At 33.8% G+C, this 22,355-nt stretch overlaps 2 protein-coding genes across 5 annotated transcripts in view; both read right to left on the reverse strand.

The window, feature by feature from the left end:
• The window catches only part of LOC149789498 (uncharacterized), a 59,074-nt gene extending 48,701 nt beyond the window's left edge, over positions 1–10,373 (reverse strand). Inside the window, exon 1 of one of the 3 annotated variants that reach the window (XM_089971522.1) lies at positions 10,261–10,373. The gene's annotated coding sequence lies outside the window, so the exon portion shown is untranslated. The other 2 variants (XM_089971524.1, XM_089971523.1) reach the window with 2 other exon arrangements.
• An 8,884-nt stretch (positions 10,374–19,257) lies between these two features.
• LOC149789499 (uncharacterized) overlaps positions 19,258–22,355 on the reverse strand; it is a 39,191-nt gene continuing 36,093 nt past the window's right edge. For both annotated transcript variants that reach the window (XM_089971525.1, XM_089971526.1), the window contains exon 7: positions 19,258–21,193. In XM_089971525.1, coding sequence (XP_089827651.1) covers positions 21,134–21,193 — 60 coding nt within the window. In that variant the 3' untranslated portion in view covers positions 19,258–21,133. The remainder of the gene's footprint in view (positions 21,194–22,355) is intronic.

Consider the following 22,355-nt stretch of genomic DNA (forward strand, 5'->3'; position numbering starts at 1 on the left):
GCAGAGAGACCAATGTGGTCATGAACTCTTTACATGACAGGATTATAATATCATGCAGAGAGACCAATGTGATCATGAACTCTTTACATGACAGGATTATAATATGCAGAGAGACCAATGTGATCATGAACTCTTTACATGACAGGATTATAATGTCATGCAGAGAGACCAATGTGGTCATGAACTCTTTACAGGACAGGATTATAATATCATGCAGAGAGACCAATGTGGTCATGAATTCTTTACATGACAGGATTATAATATCATGCAGAGAGACCAATGTGGTCATGAACTCTTTACAGGAAAGGATTATAATATCATGCAGAGAGACCAATGTGGTCATGAATTCTTTACATGACAGGATTATAATATCATGCAGAGAGACCAATGTGGTCATGAACTCTTTACATGACAGGATTATAATATCATGCAGAGAAACCAATGTGGTCATGAACTCTTTACAGGACAGGATTATAATATCATGCAGAGAAACCAATGTGGTCATGAACTCTTTACAGGACAGGATTATAATATCATGCAGAGAGACCAATGTGGTCATGAATTCTTTACATGACAGGATTATAATATCATGCAGAGAAACCAATGTGGTCATGAACTCTTTACAGGACAGGATTATAATATCATGCAGAGAGACCAATGTGATCATGAACTCTTTACAGGACAGGATTATAATATCATGCAGAGAGACCAATCTGGTCATGAATTCTGTACATGACAGGATTATAATATCATGCAGAGAAACCAATCTGGTCATGAACTCTTTACAGGACAGGATTATAATATCATGCAGAGAAACCAATGTGGTCATGAACTCTTTACATGACAGGATTATAATATCATGCAGAGAGACCAATGTGATCATGAACTCTTTACATCACAGGATTATAATATCATGCAGAGAGACCAATGTGATCATGAACTCTTTACATGACAGGATTATAATATCATGCAGAGAGACCAATGTGGTCATGAACTCTTTACATCACAGGATTATAATATCATGCAGAGAGACCAATGTGGTCATGAACTCTTTACAGGACAGGATTATAATATCATGCAGAGAGACCAATGTGGTCATGAATTCTTTACATGACAGGATTATAATATCATGCAGAGAGACCAATGTGGTCATGAACTCTTTACAGGAAAGGATTATAATATCATGCAGAGAGACCAATGTGGTCATGAATTCTTTACATGACAGGATTATAATATCATGCAGAGAGACCAATGTGGTCATGAACTCTTTACATGACAGGATTATAATATCATGCAGAGAAACCAATGTGGTCATGAACTCTTTACAGGACAGGATTAAAATATCATGCAGAGAAACCAATGTGGTCATGAACTCTTTACATGACAGGATTATAATATCATGCAGAGAGACCAATGTGGTCATGAATTCTTTACATGACAGGATTATAATATCATGCAGAGAAACCAATGTGGTCATGAACTCTTTACAGGACAGGATTATAATATCATGCAGAGAGACCAATGTGATCATGAACTCTTTACAGGACAGGATTATAATATCATGCAGAGAGACCAATCTGGTCATGAATTCTGTACATGACAGGATTATAATATCATGCAGAGAAACCAATCTGGTCATGAACTCTTTACAGGACAGGATTATAATATCATGCAGAGAAACCAATGTGGTCATGAACTCTTTACAGGACAGGATTATAATATCATGCAGAGAGACCAATGTGATCATGAACTCTTTACATCACAGGATTATAATATCATGCAGAGAGACCAATGTGATCATGAACTCTTTACATGACAGGATTATAATATCATGCAGAGAGACCAATGTGGTCATGAACTCTTTACATCACACGATTATAATATCATGCAGAGAGACCAATGTGGTCATGAACTCTTTACAGGACAGGATTATAATATCATGCAGAGAGACCAATGTGGTCATGAATTCTTTACATGACAGGATTATAATATCATGCAGAGAGACCAATGTGGTCATGAATTCTTTACATGACAGGATTATAATATCATGCAGAGAGACCAATGTGGTCATGAATTCTTTACATGACAGGATTATAATATCATGCAGAGAGACCAATGTGGTCATGAACTCTTTACAGGACAGGATTATAATGTCATGCAGAGAAACCAATGTGGTCATGAACTCTTTACATGACAGGATTATAATGTCATGCAGAGAGACCAATGTGGTCATGAACTCTTTACAGGACAGGATTATAATGTCATGCAGAGAGACCAATGTGGTCATGAACTCTTTACAGGACAGGATTATAATATCATGCAGAGAAACCAATGTGGTCATGAATTCTTTACATGACAGGATTATAATATCATGCAGAGAGACCAATGTGGTCATGAATTCTTTACATGACAGGATTATAATATCATGCAGAGAAACCAATGTGGTCATGAACTCTTTACATGACAGGATTATAATATCACGCAGAGAGACCAATGTGATCATGAACTCTTTACATGACAGGATTATAATATGCAGAGAGACCAATGTGATCATGAACTCTTTACATGACAGGATTATAATGTCATGCAGAGAGACCAATGTGGTCATGAACTCTTTACATGACAGGATTATAATATCATGCAGAGAGACCAATGTGGTCATGAACTCTTTACAGGACAGGATTATAATATCATGCAGAGAGACCAATGTGGTCATGAATTCTTTACATGACAGGATTATAATATCATGCAGAGAGACCAATGTGGTCATGAACTCTTTACAGGAAAGGATTATAATATCATGCAGAGAGACCAATGTGGTCATGAATTCTTTACATGACAGGATTATAATATCATGCAGAGAGACCAATGTGGTCATGAACTCTTTACATGACAGGATTATAATATCATGCAGAGAAACCAATGTGGTCATGAACTCTTTACAGGACAGGATTATAATATCATGCAGAGAAACCAATGTGGTCATGAACTCTTTACATGACAGGATTATAATATCATGCAGAGAGACCAATGTGGTCATGAATTCTTTACATGACAGGATTATAATATCATGCAGAGAAACCAATGTGGTCATGAACTCTTTACAGGACAGGATTATAATATCATGCAGAGAGACCAATGTGATCATGAACTCTTTACAGGACAGGATTATAATATCATGCAGAGAGACCAATCTGGTCATGAATTCTGTACATGACAGGATTATAATATCATGCAGAGAAACCAATCTGGTCATGAACTCTTTACAGGACAGGATTATAATATCATGCAGAGAAACCAATGTGGTCATGAACTCTTTACATGACAGGATTATAATATCATGCAGAGAGACCAATGTGATCATGAACTCTTTACATCACAGGATTATAATATCATGCAGAGAGACCAATGTGATCATGAACTCTTTACATGACAGGATTATAATATCATGCAGAGAGACCAATGTGGTCATGAACTCTTTACATCACAGGATTATAATATCATGCAGAGAGACCAATGTGGTCATGAACTCTTTACAGGACAGGATTATAATATCATGCAGAGAGACCAATGTGGTCATGAATTCTTTACATGACAGGATTATAATATCATGCAGAGAGACCAATGTGGTCATGAACTCTTTACAGGAAAGGATTATAATATCATGCAGAGAGACCAATGTGGTCATGAATTCTTTACATGACAGGATTATAATATCATGCAGAGAGACCAATGTGGTCATGAACTCTTTACATGACAGGATTATAATATCATGCAGAGAAACCAATGTGGTCATGAACTCTTTACAGGACAGGATTAAAATATCATGCAGAGAAACCAATGTGGTCATGAACTCTTTACATGACAGGATTATAATATCATGCAGAGAGACCAATGTGGTCATGAATTCTTTACATGACAGGATTATAATATCATGCAGAGAAACCAATGTGGTCATGAACTCTTTACAGGACAGGATTATAATATCATGCAGAGAGACCAATGTGATCATGAACTCTTTACAGGACAGGATTATAATATCATGCAGAGAGACCAATCTGGTCATGAATTCTGTACATGACAGGATTATAATATCATGCAGAGAAACCAATCTGGTCATGAACTCTTTACAGGACAGGATTATAATATCATGCAGAGAAACCAATGTGGTCATGAACTCTTTACAGGACAGGATTATAATATCATGCAGAGAGACCAATGTGATCATGAACTCTTTACATCACAGGATTATAATATCATGCAGAGAGACCAATGTGATCATGAACTCTTTACATGACAGGATTATAATATCATGCAGAGAGACCAATGTGGTCATGAACTCTTTACATCACAGGATTATAATATCATGCAGAGAGACCAATGTGGTCATGAACTCTTTACAGGACAGGATTATAATATCATGCAGAGAGACCAATGTGGTCATGAATTCTTTACATGACAGGATTATAATATCATGCAGAGAGACCAATGTGGTCATGAATTCTTTACATGACAGGATTATAATATCATGCAGAGAGACCAATGTGGTCATGAATTCTTTACATGACAGGATTATAATATCATGCAGAGAGACCAATGTGGTCATGAACTCTTTACAGGACAGGATTATAATGTCATGCAGAGAAACCAATGTGGTCATGAACTCTTTACATGACAGGATTATAATGTCATGCAGAGAGACCAATGTGGTCATGAACTCTTTACAGGACAGGATTATAATGTCATGCAGAGAGACCAATGTGGTCATGAACTCTTTACAGGACAGGATTATAATATCATGCAGAGAAACAAATGTGGTCATGAATTCTTTACATGACAGGATTATAATATCATGCAGAGAGACCAATGTGGTCATGAATTCTTTACATGACAGGATTATAATATCATGCAGAGAAACCAATGTGGTCATGAACTCTTTACATGACAGGATTATAATATCACGCAGAGAGACCAATGTGATCATGAACTCTTTACATGACAGGATTATAATATCACGCAGAGAGACCAATGTGATCATGAACTCTTTACATGACAGGATTATAATATCACGCAGAGAGACCAATGTGGTCATGAACTCTTTACATGACAGGATTATAATATCATGTAGAGAGACCAATGTGGTCATGAACTCTTTACAGGAAAGGATTATAATATCATGCAGAGAGACCAATGTGGTCATGAATTCTTTACATGACAGTATTATAATATCATGCAGAGAGACCAATGTGGTCATGAACTCTTTACAGGACAGGATTATAATATCATGCAGAGAGACCAATGTGGTCATGAACTCTTTACAGGACAGGATTATAATATCATGCAGAGAGACCAATGTGGTCATGAATTCTTTACATGACAGGATTATAATATCATGCAGAGAGACCAATGTGGTCATGAATTCTTTACATGACAGGATTATAATATCATGCAGAGAGACCAATGTGGTCATGAACTCTTTACAGGACAGGATTATAATATCATGCTGAGAGACCAATGTGATCATGAACTCTTTACAGGACAGGATTATAATATCATGCAGAGAAACCAATGTGGTCGTGAATTCTTTATGACAGGATTATAATATCATGCAGAGAGACCAATGTGGTCATGAATTCTTTACATGACAGGATTATAATATCATGCAGAGAGACCAATGTGGTCATGAATTCTTTACATGACAGGATTATAATATCATGCAGAGAGACCAATGTGGTCATGAATTCTTTACATGACAGGATTATAATATCATGCAGAGAGACCAATGTGGTCATGAATTCTTTACATGACAGGATTATAATATCATGCAGAGAGACCAATGTGGTCATGAACTCTTTACAGGACAGGATTATAATATCATGCAGAGAAACCAATGTGGTCATTAACTAAAGCAAATACTTGACCTAAAATTTTAAAATTATGTCAGTGATGTTTTGTTTTGCATGGGTGTGGTACTAAGAAAGATTTATATCATCGATTTTAATAATTAATTAATGAACTATAAAAACAACAAACTGCAATGTTAAATGTATACCACAGTACACACTCGGATGCATCCTCTCACCAAGTGTCATGATTCCAGGTATAGGAGTATATTACTGATCTTGTTTGAGTTAAATACAGACATAATCAAGTAAAACATGAAATGTAGGTCACACTGACCTTTTGTTGTTAGGGTCTGGAACATACTGAATCTCAAATGGATAAGATTTATTATTGAATTTATGAAAGTTGTTGAATAATTTCAAGATTTTGCAAGCATTAGTTAGCAAAGGATGGAATTAATCAACAAGTTTATAAATTAAGTATCCCAATCGTTACTGCATAGTTATTATTCAAGCGGAAATAATTTGGACAGAACAATAGATGCATTTCAGCATTCAGACTGAGATGATACACATTTCAATTCTTGCATGTAAAAATGGTTGCAGACATTAAGTTGAATCAATAATGGCAAATTTGATAACCATTAACATTTAAGAATAGATTTGTACAAATTATAATTCAAAGAGAAAATGTCCTTTCAATCAACAGAATATCTGGTACAGACATCATGTTTCAACACTAGATCACTGATGGAAATTCCTATACAATGTCACATAGTTCACCAGGGTCAGGTTAAATGTGCCTGATACAAAGATTTCTATGAAACTGCTCCAGTAATTTCCACTTAATGTGCATTGATTCCACTATAATGGACATTGATTCCACTATAATGGACACTGGCTCCACTATAATGGACATTGATTCTAAAGTAATGTGTACTGATTCCACTATATGCAGTATTTTATATGGCAGAAAAAAGTAGCAATCTAGTTATTGGATATTCATGTGCAGAGATGATAAATGGATGCAGAAATTGTGATAATGATGTTACCAAGTATAGTAAATCCAGATTTAAGGCATTTGTGACCCAGGATATTTGTATTATTTGATTTGGAGGAATGCTGTGGTTGGATAACTTTTTGTCAGTTGGGAGACCAGCATTTGTTGACATCGTTGCAAATGATGCATTTATTTACTTCTGCTGTGTGTGGGCTGACATTTAAACCATGCTTGTCATGTGGATGGGGTGCAAGTAATAGGTTTGGCAACTCCACCCCTAGCTCTCTATTCACTGACTGATACACTTAATTTAATTTCTACATAGCCCTTGTGTGCTAAATAAGCCATGTTCTAATACATGTAACCTTTATCCTAATGCCCCCTGGGCAATCAACTGGGAAAAATGGTACACCAAATTAGCTACAGTAATATAAAAAAAAGGTCTCTGACGCTTGGGCTAGGAAAATTCCCATGGTCACAGCCAGTCTGTAATGAGAATGTGAAGGTCAAAGGCTTACCTGGAGCAACAACATTCTGATAAAGTGATATTTTAACATGTTAACATATAAAAAATATGCACACACTTCATGTAACATGTACCAGTCATGTTATAATAATATTTATGCATGATTCTGGCACGAACAATGCTTGGGACTCAACCTAAGCCAGAGAAACATGAAATATCGGTCACAGTGACCTACTTTTATGAGTGTCTATAACTCATGAAGATGCATGCCCTCAGACAGTAGCTCTCTTTTGTTATAAAGTTATAGTTTATTAATGTATGCATACAAATCATCTAGTTTTCATCTGAGCTTGTGAAATAAACTTAATTTAAAAAGAGGGTAACTAAATTTTGTGGAGTGTGAAATATGGAAACATTGGATCTCAAATGGGAAATGATTTAACATTAAATTTATGAAACACACTAAATAATTTACAGCTTTTACAAGCCTTGGCCACTGACAGAAAATAAAAAGGTGGAGAACAACTTGCTGATCTAGGCTATAAGTGCCAGTTAATAAATTTTTTTAAAGATGTTATAGTTCAAAATTTTAAGAACATTAACCCTTCCAAATAAATATAAACATAGAAGAAGGTAAAGAAGTTAACATTCTGTTAAATTGCATTAGTGTAAAGATAAATTTTTAATAAATGAAATCCTTAAACTAAATGGTCACAAAATTTTTATATAGATAGACTAAATGGGGAGGGAGTATTTTATATTCCTGTTTGCTAATATCATGGTGTACCAAGACTAACAAGTTTGTTCTGATGATTGTCCACAACAGGTCATGTTAAAATAAAAGGAGCAGGCTTCGCATTTGGAGCCCATTGAGTGGAATCATCACAATTGAGGGTAGTACAAATTTATCAATATGCGTATCTTTCATTATGACATCACAGTGCATGACATTCAATCCAGATTGTACACACCTTTAGGTTCATTTTGTCCAAAAATGTCCACATACTTTACCATTGATTTTACCGTTAAGCACCTCTCGGGGCATCTAAATAATGACCTTTCAAAGGCATATGGATGTATACGAATCCAAATTAAGTGAATACTTGCCTCTTAAGGGAATGTAGAATCAAATTCTAAAAAATGACACCCATTACTGACATAGTCGGTGTTGAACACCTACATGACCCATGTGACTTGTCCTATACTCTGAAATATTTAATGAGAATTTCTACTGATGGGCTCATTATTGAGAATTTTCATTTCAGGAATGCATTTAAGAAATGGTCTGGAAAAAAAATGAGGCAGATATTGATGAAGTGTCAGCGACATTGTTCATAAAGACTAAGCAGTATTTTATGTTATCAGTTTTAAAAAAAAAACTTTCTTATTCATTCTTGCTTTTCATATGCTATACATTGAACTTTGTGTGTACATAATGGTATTGTTATATTTATTAATAATTATTCTTGTGTTTTTAAATGTAATAAAAAGATGCAAAAATTGTTTTATTGTCATGTTTATATTGATTAAAAACAGGGCCATCACAATATTATGTATATATTTAAGTCCCTGCATCACCGCTCCGGTGGCCTAGTGGTTAGAGCATCCGCCTCAGATACGGGAGGTCGTGGGTTCGATCCCCGGCTGAGTCATACTAAAGACTTACAAAAATGGTACTAACAGCTGCCTCGCTTGATGCTCAGCATTAAGAGGTTAGTGTTAGGACTGGTCGGCCTGGTGTCAGGATAATGTGACTGGGTGGGACATCATGCTACATGTCTGCGGCATGATGCCCCAGTGCTAGACATCACTATAAACTGCCACATTGCAGACATCATAGCGATATGACTGAAAAATAATTAAAGCTACATTAAAAATCCAAATCCAAATCACAAGTCCCTGCATCATGGCATAAAATGGCTCCTATGACTGAAAAATGGCTCCAAATTTTTTAATTTGGCAAATTTCATGGCACAAAAAAAAATATTTCCAAAGGAGGCCCTGAAGGTGAAGAACAACTTGTTGGTCCAGGTTTGCACTTATATCAATTTCAATATTTGATAACAAAACAAATATTCAGTGTTCATACATCTCTGGGGAAAAAATTAAGAAAAGAAAAACATTACATGGAGCATTTACAATCCGACAATTGGGAGCAGTTCAGAATAAAGTCTTACTTTTAGACCTTTGGTGGTGACAATGAAGGTTATCTTTTATGAATTATACAAATATATTGGTCCTAAACTGAAAAAGTTGATGTCGTTTTTATTAAATCTTTTTAAATGGAAATGGGGCTCAAGATCCAACCCAAATTTTTAACTATGAATGTTGTGAAAGCAGAAACGGTGTAGATACATTTTTGTCACGAGAAAAAAAAAAGTGAAATAGCCTTAGTCTTACAATGAAATACGTATCACATGTTATTTATGTTATAGTTCTACTTGACGCCCAAAACATAATATCAAGGTCGACGTTTAGTCCTACAAAACCACGTCCTTGATGTTTGTTTTGGGCGTAACTAAAACATAAATAACGTGGCCCGTCTTACATTGTAAGACTAGGTCGAGGCACAGGGGCTTGTATCATTGCTTGCAATTGACCTGTCATACATGTACTATATAATAACTATATAGTACATGTATGACAAGTCAATTTTTAGCAACGATACAAGTCCCTGCGGGTCTAATACTAATATTAGTACCCTTACTCCTACCTCGTGGAAAAATCATGTTGAGGCTACGACATCGTAGTCCTACAATGTAAGGCATAGCATATGTTGGTTTTATTTTAGTGCTACGCCCAAAACATAAATATCAGCGTCAAGGTCTTACATGTACTTACAGTAGGACTAACGAAATCGAGGCTAATGAGTTATGTGGGTCGAGGTCATAGCCTATATAACCAGTCTTGAAAATAGATTGGCATCTGTATCGATGTCGACAGATGTGTACCTTTGTTGATTTGCAGCCTACTGACACCTAGAAAAAAGCATAAATCTTTCCAGAAAATTTCTGCACCAATGAACCACTGACACTTCCGAATGTTAACGACACGAGCGACGCTAAGGGACCGAACATTTTCTTGTAAATGGGGAACAGTAACTTGGTTATTTTCACGGGGGATCCATTAATCAAACAACATGAAAACTATTACAGTATGGTATATAGGTAAATATACGTATTATATTCATATATTAGTTTGAAAAAGTAAATTGTTTTGATGCAATATATTGTTTATTATACCTAGTGAATAAAAGAGATATCAATATGATTGTCGGTCCCTCGTAGATCAAGGGAGGTGATTGTTACAATGATAGAGAGGTAGTCCATAATGGGGGAGATGACCAGTTATGATATATTTTTGAGAGAGTGACGTATGTACGGTGAAGTTGTTTGCATCTAAAACATGCACAATGGAGAGAATGTTGGCTTACCTATATGCTACATTAATGTAATGTGGATGATATTTCTTTGGATATTGTACTTTTTGAAATTGTACTAGACCAGCAAGTTGTTCTCCACCTTTTTATTTTTTGTTTGACTGGCGCCACCAGTCAAAAAGAAAAAGAAAAAAGGTGGAGAACAACTTGCTGGTCTAGAAATTGTACATGATCTAAGCACACTGCTAACTAAAATGACTTCTCCCTTGTGCTAAAAATCAGCCTGAATTAGTCTAAAGTACACTATCCATAGCAGCTATTCAAATAGGGAAAATGAATTTTGCCAGACTAAACAATACTAGCTTTTGAAAGTGCAATGAATGACTTACCAAATATATAACATGTAAAAAAGTTATCTGCTCTTTTTTTATACAATTTACCTCAGAAGTTCAGGAAGTGAAAATGACCAAGTAGAGCTAGCATTTTTTTGAAGGGTGTACATCTGGAATAAGGCCAAGCTGTATACTCTGTAACCCATATTACACCCATCAATCATACACCAAAATAAAGGAAATTAAAGGTTCTTTGAACAGTACCTAAGATGTACAGAGTTATTTTTAAATAGCCAGTATAACCAATGAGAAAAGCCGGGGAAATTCTTTTTCTTTAAAATTCTAACTGTAGAGCACCACCAGTGGGACCTGTAATAATCTTCAGTACTCTCCCTTCATTCAGTAAACCTGATATTACTTTCCAGAAGCATAATATAATTCAATTTATAAAAGTAATTAAATTTTACAAGAACAAAGATATGTAACTGAATTTATTAAAAGTTGAATTGCATTCAATATGACTTCAGCCTAGTGTTATATTGATTCAATTAATGTGTTCAATAGTGGTTGGAATATATAAAAATTTGCATACTATGTACATTGCATGAATGTACTAATTTGAAACCCCCCCCTCCCCCAAACAGACTATTGGGAAAATGTGGTGAAACCATGTTCTGCCAATGAGTGCTTTGTCTTCCTAGAATTTCTTGGGATAACAATGCCCATGTTTTTTTTTAATCATCTAAAAATGTGCAAAGCATCACACACACAAACATATATATATATAGAGAGAGAGAGAGAGAGAGAGAATCTATCCAAATGTACCAAAACTAAGGGCTTTGGAAGATCAATTATTATCAACTAAAATTATACAGGAAACAAATATGACAATTCACAGTGCAGCATGTAAGACAAACTGGTCAAGTGCTTTCAAGATTTACTGATCCCTTTTCAAGTCAGACAACACAAACAAACAACAATTCCATACATAAACATGTAAACAAATTGTGTATTATATACTGTTTCGTTATGGTGAAACCAATATCATAGAGCATATTACTAATACTTGCATATCTGGAAGTTGAGGCAGAAAACTGAATAAATTGTAGAAATCAGGTTTTCCAATTTTTAAATTAATCAGATAAAAAGACCTTATTACGTGTATATGTGCCACAAACACATATTTTTGGCAGTTTACATTTACCTTGACCTTTGATCTTTATAACATCAAGAAAAAAGGCAGACCATGGTACAAAATATGAAGGTATATGGTGTTTAAATAGTCACATAAATGAATGGAAGAAAATTTAAGAACTAAAAAAGTTATTAAAAATGCAAAGGTTCCTCTGGTTTCAGTTAATAATTTTATCTAGAATTCCAACACAATCCTTTTCTTAAAATTAACTAGCACAGTTGATAATGACTTTTTTGTAATACATGTATCTATTAGAGAAACAGTACATTACTTGTCCTGTTAGTGACAGAAATAAAGTAAGTAAGTACATTCTCTTATTAAATTTAAAGTCTTTAACTTTTCCAACAATAAGAAGAAAAATTCTTGCATATTTAGTGGTTATTTGGGAAATTGACTGGGTGGCCTAGCATTTAAGCAGTTGTAGATCTATAAACTCACAAATTAATGTATGATAAAACTCGAAATAAATGCAGTTATTTTGTTATGAAAGTAAACATAATTTTAAACATGAAGCCCAAGTGGGTCTATATAACTTAACAAGTAACAATTTCCAGAAGAAACATTTAACTTGTATTGCGAGTTTTTACCAAGGTCAATTAACTTCCAAACTTGATAGCATGCTGATTTTTACCTATTTTTTTATATATCCTGATACAAATTCTTTCATACGATCACTCATAATCTAAGTCATCCTTTATCTTGATGATATAAAACCATTTATCTTTGGAAAAGAGAATCACTAAAGCATTGACAAGTTCATTCCATCAGATGCAAACTCCTGTCATGCATATAGCTCATAATAGTTCATCCAAGAGCTGGGTGATTTAAGCCTATTTACAAAGTCTGATCAAAGTTTGTAAAGAAACGGTCTCTACAGCGGTAACAAGCTCAGTCAATCTCATACAAGATCACCTCATTAATATGCATCAGTCCTGCGCATTATTAAACTTTGCTCATATAAGCATATATTCAGTATTATATCAAACTGTGGCTTCCAGAGTGATAATAATCTCAGGCAATCAGGTGAAAGATAACCTCATTAATATGTGTGGATGATGCTCATTATCAAGCACATACAAGATGTTGAAGATTTAAGCCCACATTCCAAGTTTTATCAAAATCAGACTCGAAATAGGGCTTCTTGGATAGTAAAAGTCTGAACTTCAAGACTACCTCAATAATATGCTTCGATATAAGCCTATATTTCAAGCTTGGATTCAAATTAAAATATAGTTTCTAGAGTAATAACAGCTAATCAGAGGTAAAATCACCTCATCAGGTTTGTTCATTATTTAACTGGTCCAAGATCTTCATGATACACATAACATATTCCAAGTTTGATCAAAATTATATTAGAAATATGGCATTTAGGATCTAAAAAAGCACAGCCAATGCAAGGTCACCTCAGTAGTATGCATGCATGTTACTCATCATTGAGTTCCTCTGACATCTTAATTCTACAAGTATATAATCCAGGTCTGATAAACAAAAACTTCTGCAATATGGCCTCATGAAAGGAAGGATCAGCCAATCCAGATGCAGATTATATTATTATGCATAGACCTGGCTCATTATTGAATTTTTCATGAGCAGTAATAAGCAATTATTCATGGGCTGACAATGCACAACACACAAGAGAAGCAGGGCCTTACCATAAACTTTGCCTTTCAGTTAGGTGAGTTAAATCATTAAGTGTCATGGGACAGAGGAAGTAACATCAGCATTATAAAGATCATCACAGACATCACCAACACTTCAGCATTGGAATTAATTTGGATTTCTACATAAGCTTACTCAGTTCTTTAATTGATTAGGACTTGTGTCTGTAATTCTAGGATTATTTTGGGATTTAATTCTTTTTTCATTTTCACATTGTATTCTTGGGAAATAAATTATTTGTTGAATTTTACAAAGTTTGTTTCTTTTCACTCTTGTCTGTTACTTCTTTTATGAGCATAGACTCATAACAATATGAATTATAGTCATTAGAAAATAGGAATTCTACAGTGTTAGAAGACAGTACACACCATGACAAAGAAATAATTGTTACGTATCTTTAATTTGTGTTGCTTGTTGGCTTTTCTTAATGATTACATGTTGTGTACATCTGTAATTTGTACATCGCCATTATCCAAAATCAAGTTAATGGTGTACCTCACCAGTGACATTTATTTTGTAAACAACATAATACATAGGTAATATTTCTCTAAGATTATAGAATAAATATTCAGATCATTTACAATATAGGTAGACAAGTTTACTTCAAAATGAATATAGGATATTAATTTTTCAAATGGAAATTCCTAAATTCATTGACAACTTTGAATATTTTAGGAAGAAACCTATTATTGTCTTAATTTTGTTAATAATGTTACTTACTTGAAACATTTTTAATTTTTTTAATAATGTTACTTACTTGAAACATTTTTAATTTTTTTAATAATGTTACCTACTTGAAACATTGCTCATTCCTGCCTTAACATCAGAGTCAGTCTTATTTGTGTGTTCAGTTTTTAATTTGGGTGGATTTATTTATTTAAATTATTCCCTGGAAATACAAAGTGCTCAATAATATTCTTGGCCTAAAACATTAATTTGGAATTATGTGAATTCAGACAAGATCGTCTTGGATTATATTATTGTGATACATCAAAAGACTGTTAACACATTACCATGCTCTAGGCCATTGGCACATTAGCATGTTTGAGATTACAGGTACATCAACACAGCAATTTATTTGGAACACAACTTGTGATAAAACTTTTAGGACTGTTTAGGATTTATTTCATAATACTGTAGGTTCTTTTAAAATTTTAATTTTGTAGTCTAAGGCAATTAATTATTTGTTGAATTTTACAAAATTTGATGCTTTTCCTCTTTTCTGTTACTTAGTTTCAGACCATATAATCATAACAGAATTGGAGGCTTGTGTCTGGATCTGAATTTCTCTAAAATATTTAAGAAAATTTAGTTTTTGAAATTTAAATTCACTTTGTTTGAGAAGTTTCAAAGTCCAAGATATTATTTCACATAATCGAGAAATCTAAAGTGAAACTTTTACAATGTCATCTAAAGTGGAGAATTTTTTTTTTAAACCTACTCAAGGAGGGTTAGAGTCCTTGAAAAAGTATGAATTGTTCCAGCTGGTCAGACAATATGAATTTCCTGAGGTGAAGGCTTCTTTAATGAAAAATATTTTGGTCCAATATTTGATAGAGAAGAATTTTGTTTGGATAAAGAGTGCTTTGAGGTTTGATTAGGAAGTTGTTGTTGTTGTTGTAGGGTTTAACACCATTTTTTCAGCACACGATAGGCTATACATGGCAGCCAGTATTAATGGTGGAAGAACCCAGGAAATCTCCAGAAAGAACCACCAACCCTCGAGAAGCTACTGGCAAACTTTCTCACATACCTACACTGGCCCAATCCAAGACTCGAACCCACGCAGACAGAGGTGAAATGGCAGTGATCCGTAACGGAGAGCGCTTTAGACCACTCGGGGCCCCGATTAGTAAGTCTCTATAAGGTTATGAAATAAAAGTAATAGAATGGAAATCGAACTAAGAAAGCTTCAACTTCATGAAGAGAATGAAGACAAATAGTTGCAGAAAGATAATGAAGAGAGCCAAATACAATTGCAGAAAGAAAAAGGAGAAAATGCAGTTGAAGAAAGAGAATGAAAGAAAATGCAAATGCAAATGCAAATAAAAAAGGTGATGTGTGTGTGATTTAGATTTTTAATGTAGCTTAAATAATTTTTCAGTCATATCACTATGATGTCTGCAGAGTGGCTGTTTATAGTGATATCTAGCACTAAAGCATCAAGCCACATTTATTATTCTTCTTCTTTATTTAGGGAGTAAAATGTAGCTTTGTTCATGTTCCTTTCCATTGTGTAAATTTACCAGACTTAATCTCAGGATACATGATAGTCAGAATATTGGAATTGGTCAATGATACTTTTGGACTAATCACTATTTTGGAATGATTGTGAATTCCTATAAATCCATTCTAGATTACATCAGTGAGATTCCTCAAGACTATTATCACATCACCAATTCCAGGTTATTGGTACATGAGCAGATTCAAGGTTGGAATTCATTTGGAACACCACTGTAATTCAATCAAAACACTGCACTTTTGGATTTGTGATAGAACTTTAAAATCTATTTGGGATTTAATTCACAATAAAGTAAGTTTGTTTTAAATTTTCTCTTTGTATTCTAGGAAATAAATGAACTGTTTAATTTTACTGAAGTTGTTGGTTTTTACTCTTTTTCTTTTACTTTGTTTTCGCTCTTTTCTGTTATTTGCTTCAAGACGAGAGAGTTGTAACACAAACACACACACACACACACACACATTTTTCTGGTAACTTTTATTTCACTGACATGATCATGAATACCATGGTTGAAGAGGATGTTAATATGAAGACAAAAAATATTAATGAAACTAATTTAATAGAAAACATACAATATTTAAAGTAAGAAAAATATATCATCTTTAAATGTGATCAAGATGGCAGAAAAGCTTAAGCAAAAATGTAAATTTAAAACACTGCTTTAGAGTAGCCACAAATCACTTCTTGGCTAAACGAACATTGTTCCACCTACTCTGGTGCATCCATGTTACTTTAAAAGTTAGGTTTTTCTTTACTGAAAGACACAGGACTTTATTGAAAGGCACAGGACTCTTAAGTATATGATGTAGAGTGATAGAATAATAGTCCCACTGTTGTTTAATTGAGCAAACTTTACCAAATTCAATTAGGACTCCACATTTTGCTAGTGACTGAATTGGTCACTTGTGTGACATGTGTGTGATGAATGCACCATATATCCCAGGGAATAATTATTGATCCTTACCCAGATTATCACAGGAAATCAATGTGATTTAAAAAAAATGCCCAGCTGTTATTGTACTAAACTGTAACATAATGAGAATAGACCTTACATATCTGAGTAGCTGTTTCTGGACGATTGTTCCTGCAAGTTTTCTGGCAAAATTTATACAATCCCAGGCTCTTACATTATGCTGTTTTTATTGTATACCATGGTACAGTCTGGTTACAAGTTTCTGCCATGACACTATTCTACATATTAAATGTATGTAATAATCTATAAAGCTTTTTAATTATTTTGCTGAAGATGGGAAAATGTACTATTAAACAACTATCACTTTACTGCATATTTGTTTAAAAGCATTTGAATTCCACTTCAAAAAAACATTATCATAGGCATATGAAAGATTAGAGTACTTTAAAACACACTGAATGATCAATGGACATATCCCAAAATCTAACTTTATGCACTTTAAAAGACACTGAAGGGTGAATGGACATATCTGTAAAATCCAATTTTATAGTACATTGACTTTTTCATGTGTAAGTCCATTTAGAGAGACAGTTGCGTGGAACTGGAAATTTCTTTTTCACCTTCAGAAAAACAGTGATGTTGGTTAATCTGACTTTACAGAACAAGTTTTTAAAAAATATACAATTTTTAAAAGCAGCAAAAATTTCTTTAGTCATTTTTTTATTATTAAAATTTTCAGTTCTAAAAGAAGTCATTTGAAAGTAAATTAAAAAACATGTTTAACATTTTACCTTTATAACTTATTTCCAATGCAATTTTTCTATCTGCAATATGCATTTTACCTCATGTATATAAGTATATGAAATGAAGGGGAATTTCATGCCATTGAGGATGATGATGATGAAAAAATAATAAAATTACATCAAAAATGTCAAAGGACATTAAAAGTTTTATAAAATTACATCAAAAATGTCAAAGGACATTAAAAGTTTTATTAAATTATTTTTACTTGCATAAGAATTGGGAAGCAAACAGAAGGCACAGATTCTTACTGGAAAGTTGACAAAGCTTTTCTTTTTGTTTCGATATCTCTAATCCACAATAATTTCTAACATAAATGTTGCTTTTTTGTGCATTTATTTTGGTCCATTTCCAGGAATGCAGTAATATTTCATAATATTAAAAACACAGGCAACATTGGTATATGGGTAAACTTTATAAGCAGTGAAATTCTCAAAAAGTCCAGTGAGCTAAAACCATCAAATTCATCATCGGCAATATCCGAGTCAAAAATACCAATTAACTAGTCACTGTGTGCTCATTTCATTTGATGTAGTCCAGATCACAATCCTCACTGCCTTTGATGTTTTCCCTCCAAAATCAGTGTGTAAAAGAGGTATTTTCAACAGAATGTACATTAAACTAAAATTACTATAATACCTTTGGGGCTCTTTTAGCATTTAAATCTTCTCATCTAGATCCTTCCATTAAAATAATAATAATTTACAGATTGAATTAATGTTTTGCACGTGTTGCTTGATATATATTTTCCATCTTTCTTTGTTTCATCAAATGATGTTTGTTATGTTAATATATATGGTAAAGTGTAACACTACATTCTACTCCTATAAGCTTCTAAACCAGTGACAACCAGTCTGTGCTTGCAGACTGAAGAGTCCGAGTGACACCCAGTCTGTGCTTGCAGACTGAAGAGTGTTATCTCGGACTCTAAAGTAACAACTATGGTAATCACGAGTCAGCAAATGCCACTCAATCATATAGGTAAACTTTGGGATGTTGATACTATTTTGTACAGAGACAACAACAAAGAATATTTAATAATGATTCAAGGGATTAATTCTAAATGTAGTTTATATGGATATAAATACTGTAAATATTTAAATAAGAATTACAGCAAAGTCTGTTGTCAAAAGACCAATGTCATGAGAGAAAACGTGTCTTGAGATGAGATTCTTAATGTGTATATTCAGTCGTTACATAGTGTTATGAGAGAAAACCTGTCTCGGGACCATGGTTTTTGGCAGAAAGGGTAGTCTTTCGAGACAGGTTCTACTTTATATCTTTCAAATTGAAAAAGTATGGTGTGTATTTTATATACTTTTTATTTCCTATTTTCATACTGTTTTCATTTTTGACAAAACCTTCAGTTTAATGGGAAAAGCAAGGTACATTGTGCAAAAGGCATGAAGAAATCCATCACTCTGTCATATAAGGGCATCTTTTATTTGCATCACAAGGGGCACAAATACAAAATGTGAATATCAATGGCTGTGTCATGGTTATCCATTTTCCAACTTCTTCTAATACACATATATGTAAACAAAATCAAACATAAAGTTCTAGCACATGCTGCTTTAACATAATTATGGTGTATGAACTCAATACTGATGACCATGTAGCTATTGTTATGTTAATATATATACACAATCTCTTTCATAAAGGATGATTGTTTACACCTTTTGTCATACTTGGAACAAATATTAATGTTTCATATACAAAAAATTACAAGAAATACAGTAACACTAAATGTTATTCAAACTAAGGCAAAAAAGTTGTATGCAAAAACCAAGTAACGATCCCATAACATATACAGAGTTTAACATTTAATTTATGAAGAAGAAAAATAAAATAATGAATTCACATTTCATGATATACACAGTGTTTGTCAAAGAAAACCATTTAATAAAAATAAATGACCTGTATAATTAGGTCCAGAAATGAGTTGATGCAGTGACATTTTCACAATTATTGCAGAAAAAACTCTAATTGAAAATTAATGTTAAGTGAGAGAAACCCAAGAGTTAACATGTTTTGTATATTATCCTGTCAAATTTGTAAGAATTCATTTTTTTTTTTAAATGGTAACAGTCCAGAACTTGCCATCAATAAGTGGAAACAATCAATGGCTGGTACAACCACAGTCATTGAGATTTGGCATCATTCAGTGGAAGCAATCAATGGCTGGTAAAACCACAGTCATTGAGATTTGGCATCATTCAGTGGAATCAATCAATGGCTGGTAAAACCACAGTCATTGAGATTTGGCATCATTCAGTGGAAGAAATCAATGGCTGGTAAAACCACATTCATTGAGATTTGGCATCATTCAGTGGAAGCAATCAATGGCTGGTAAAACCACATTCATTGAGATTTGGCATCATTCAGTGGAAGCAATCAATGGCTGGTAAGACCACATTCATTGAGATTTGGCATCATTCAGTGGAAGTAATCAATGGCTGGTAAAACCACATTCACTGAGATTTGGCATCATTCAGTGGAAGCAATCAATGGCTGGTAAAACCACAGTCATTGAGATTTGGCATCATTCAGTGGAAGCAATCAATGGCTGGTAAAACCACAGTCATTGAGATTTGGCATCATTCAGTGGAAGCAATCAATATTTTGTAAAACCATGGTCATTAAGATGTGACATCATTCAGTGGAAGCAATCAATATCTTGTAAAACCATGGTCATTGAGATGTGACATCATTCAGTGGAAGCAATCAATGGCTTGTAAAACCATGGTCATTGAGATGTGACATACATGTTCCTGGTCACATTGATGATTAACAACTCATACTGAAAGTACCATATCTTGCATCAATTTCAAAATTTATTCTACTTAGTACAAAAAGGCCTGTTAATTCTACACTTTGTTTCCATGCTAACATAAAAATGGCATATTTTAACTATGAAAAGGTACACCTAGATTGATTTGTGTACTAAATTTGGTTGAAATACCTTGAAAGGAAAATATTTATGGACATACATAAAGTTATAACCCTCTGCATTACATACCAGCAGGATAAAAATGTTTATTGCCATAAACCTGCCCTCATACTTAATTAACATTTTTTCTCACAGTTACATAACATATACATATAGAGGATATTACATAATTGACACAATTACACAACACATACATATAGAGGATATTCAATTACACAACACATACATATAGAGGATATTCAATTACACAACACATACATATAGAGGATATTACATAATTGACACAGTTACACTTCTCAAGCACTTTCAGGAATATTTCAGTTAATTACAAGTTTGTCCTACAGTAAGTGGAGTTAACCTTCCCATGGTTCTACACAGGGATTCCATCCAACACTCTTCTCTGGTAAATTATCCTGAAAGGAACATAGGTTACAGATTAATATCTTATGTATTATCAAAGAAAAAGTCAATAAACCAGATTATGTGTTATGGCTGGTTGAGAATTTTCTGTATCAATACAAATATCAAGACCTATTCATAGTACAGCCTTCTTTGAAAACACTTCAAAGTAAATGACACTTTCTTCTTCAAGATCCCTTTTTTTTTATCTAGACTTTTCTCTTCCATGTACATAAATACCAAATTTGATTGGGCCCTTCATTTTAACTGGCTCAGTCTCCAAGCAAAAGTAGACTATTCTTAAAAAACTGACCTAAGTATGCATGTACAATTTTTGGGTATTTCTTTATTTTACAACTGGATGCCAGCTAGGACTTGAGTTTTTCAACACATATGCTCCAAATGCACTGAAGGATCTAAACATCTATCAAACTTTGTGGTTAAAATATAATCAGATAATCCTACGTGATTCCCACCTGATGTCCCCTCCCCCAATTCCACGTGATCCACCCCCACCCTACTGGCCTGGGACAGTACCTGTCAATCAATCATCTCATCACAGAGATTGTAACAGTCTGCTGAACAATTCATTAATGGTCCAATTAAAATAATCCCCTCTAAAATCAATCTGAGATCGACATGAAAAATTCTGAATTGACAAATGTAATTAACATGCTAAGAAATCTGCAGTACAAGTCTAAAAATCTATATAGATCTTCTGCAAGTAATTATAATAGTGTTTTCAAAACTTAATGGATGTAAAATTGACTTAGTACCATCATAGTGAACCAATGACTGACACATCTAAATACTTAATGTCAATCAGTAGGCACACTTAGAAAAAGGATTGACTTAGTACCATCATTGTGAGCCAATGACTGACACATCTAAATACTTACATCAATCAGTAGGCACACTCAGATAATGACCCAATGACTGACACATCTAAATACTTACGTCAATCAGTAGGCATACTTAGATAATGACCCAATGACTGACACATCTAAATACTTATGTCAATCAGTAGGCACACTTAGAAAGTGACCCAATGACTGACACATCTAAGTACTTATGTCAATCAGTAGGCATACTTAGAAAATGACCCAATGACTGACACATCTAAATAATTATGTCAATCAGTAGGCACACTTAGAAAATGACCTAAATGCAAACCAT

This window comes from Sinohyriopsis cumingii, chromosome 10, assembly GCF_028554795.1.
Source record: "Sinohyriopsis cumingii isolate HCF-2022 chromosome 10, ASM2855479v2, whole genome shotgun sequence".
Taxonomy (NCBI): domain Eukaryota; kingdom Metazoa; phylum Mollusca; class Bivalvia; order Unionida; family Unionidae; genus Sinohyriopsis; species Sinohyriopsis cumingii.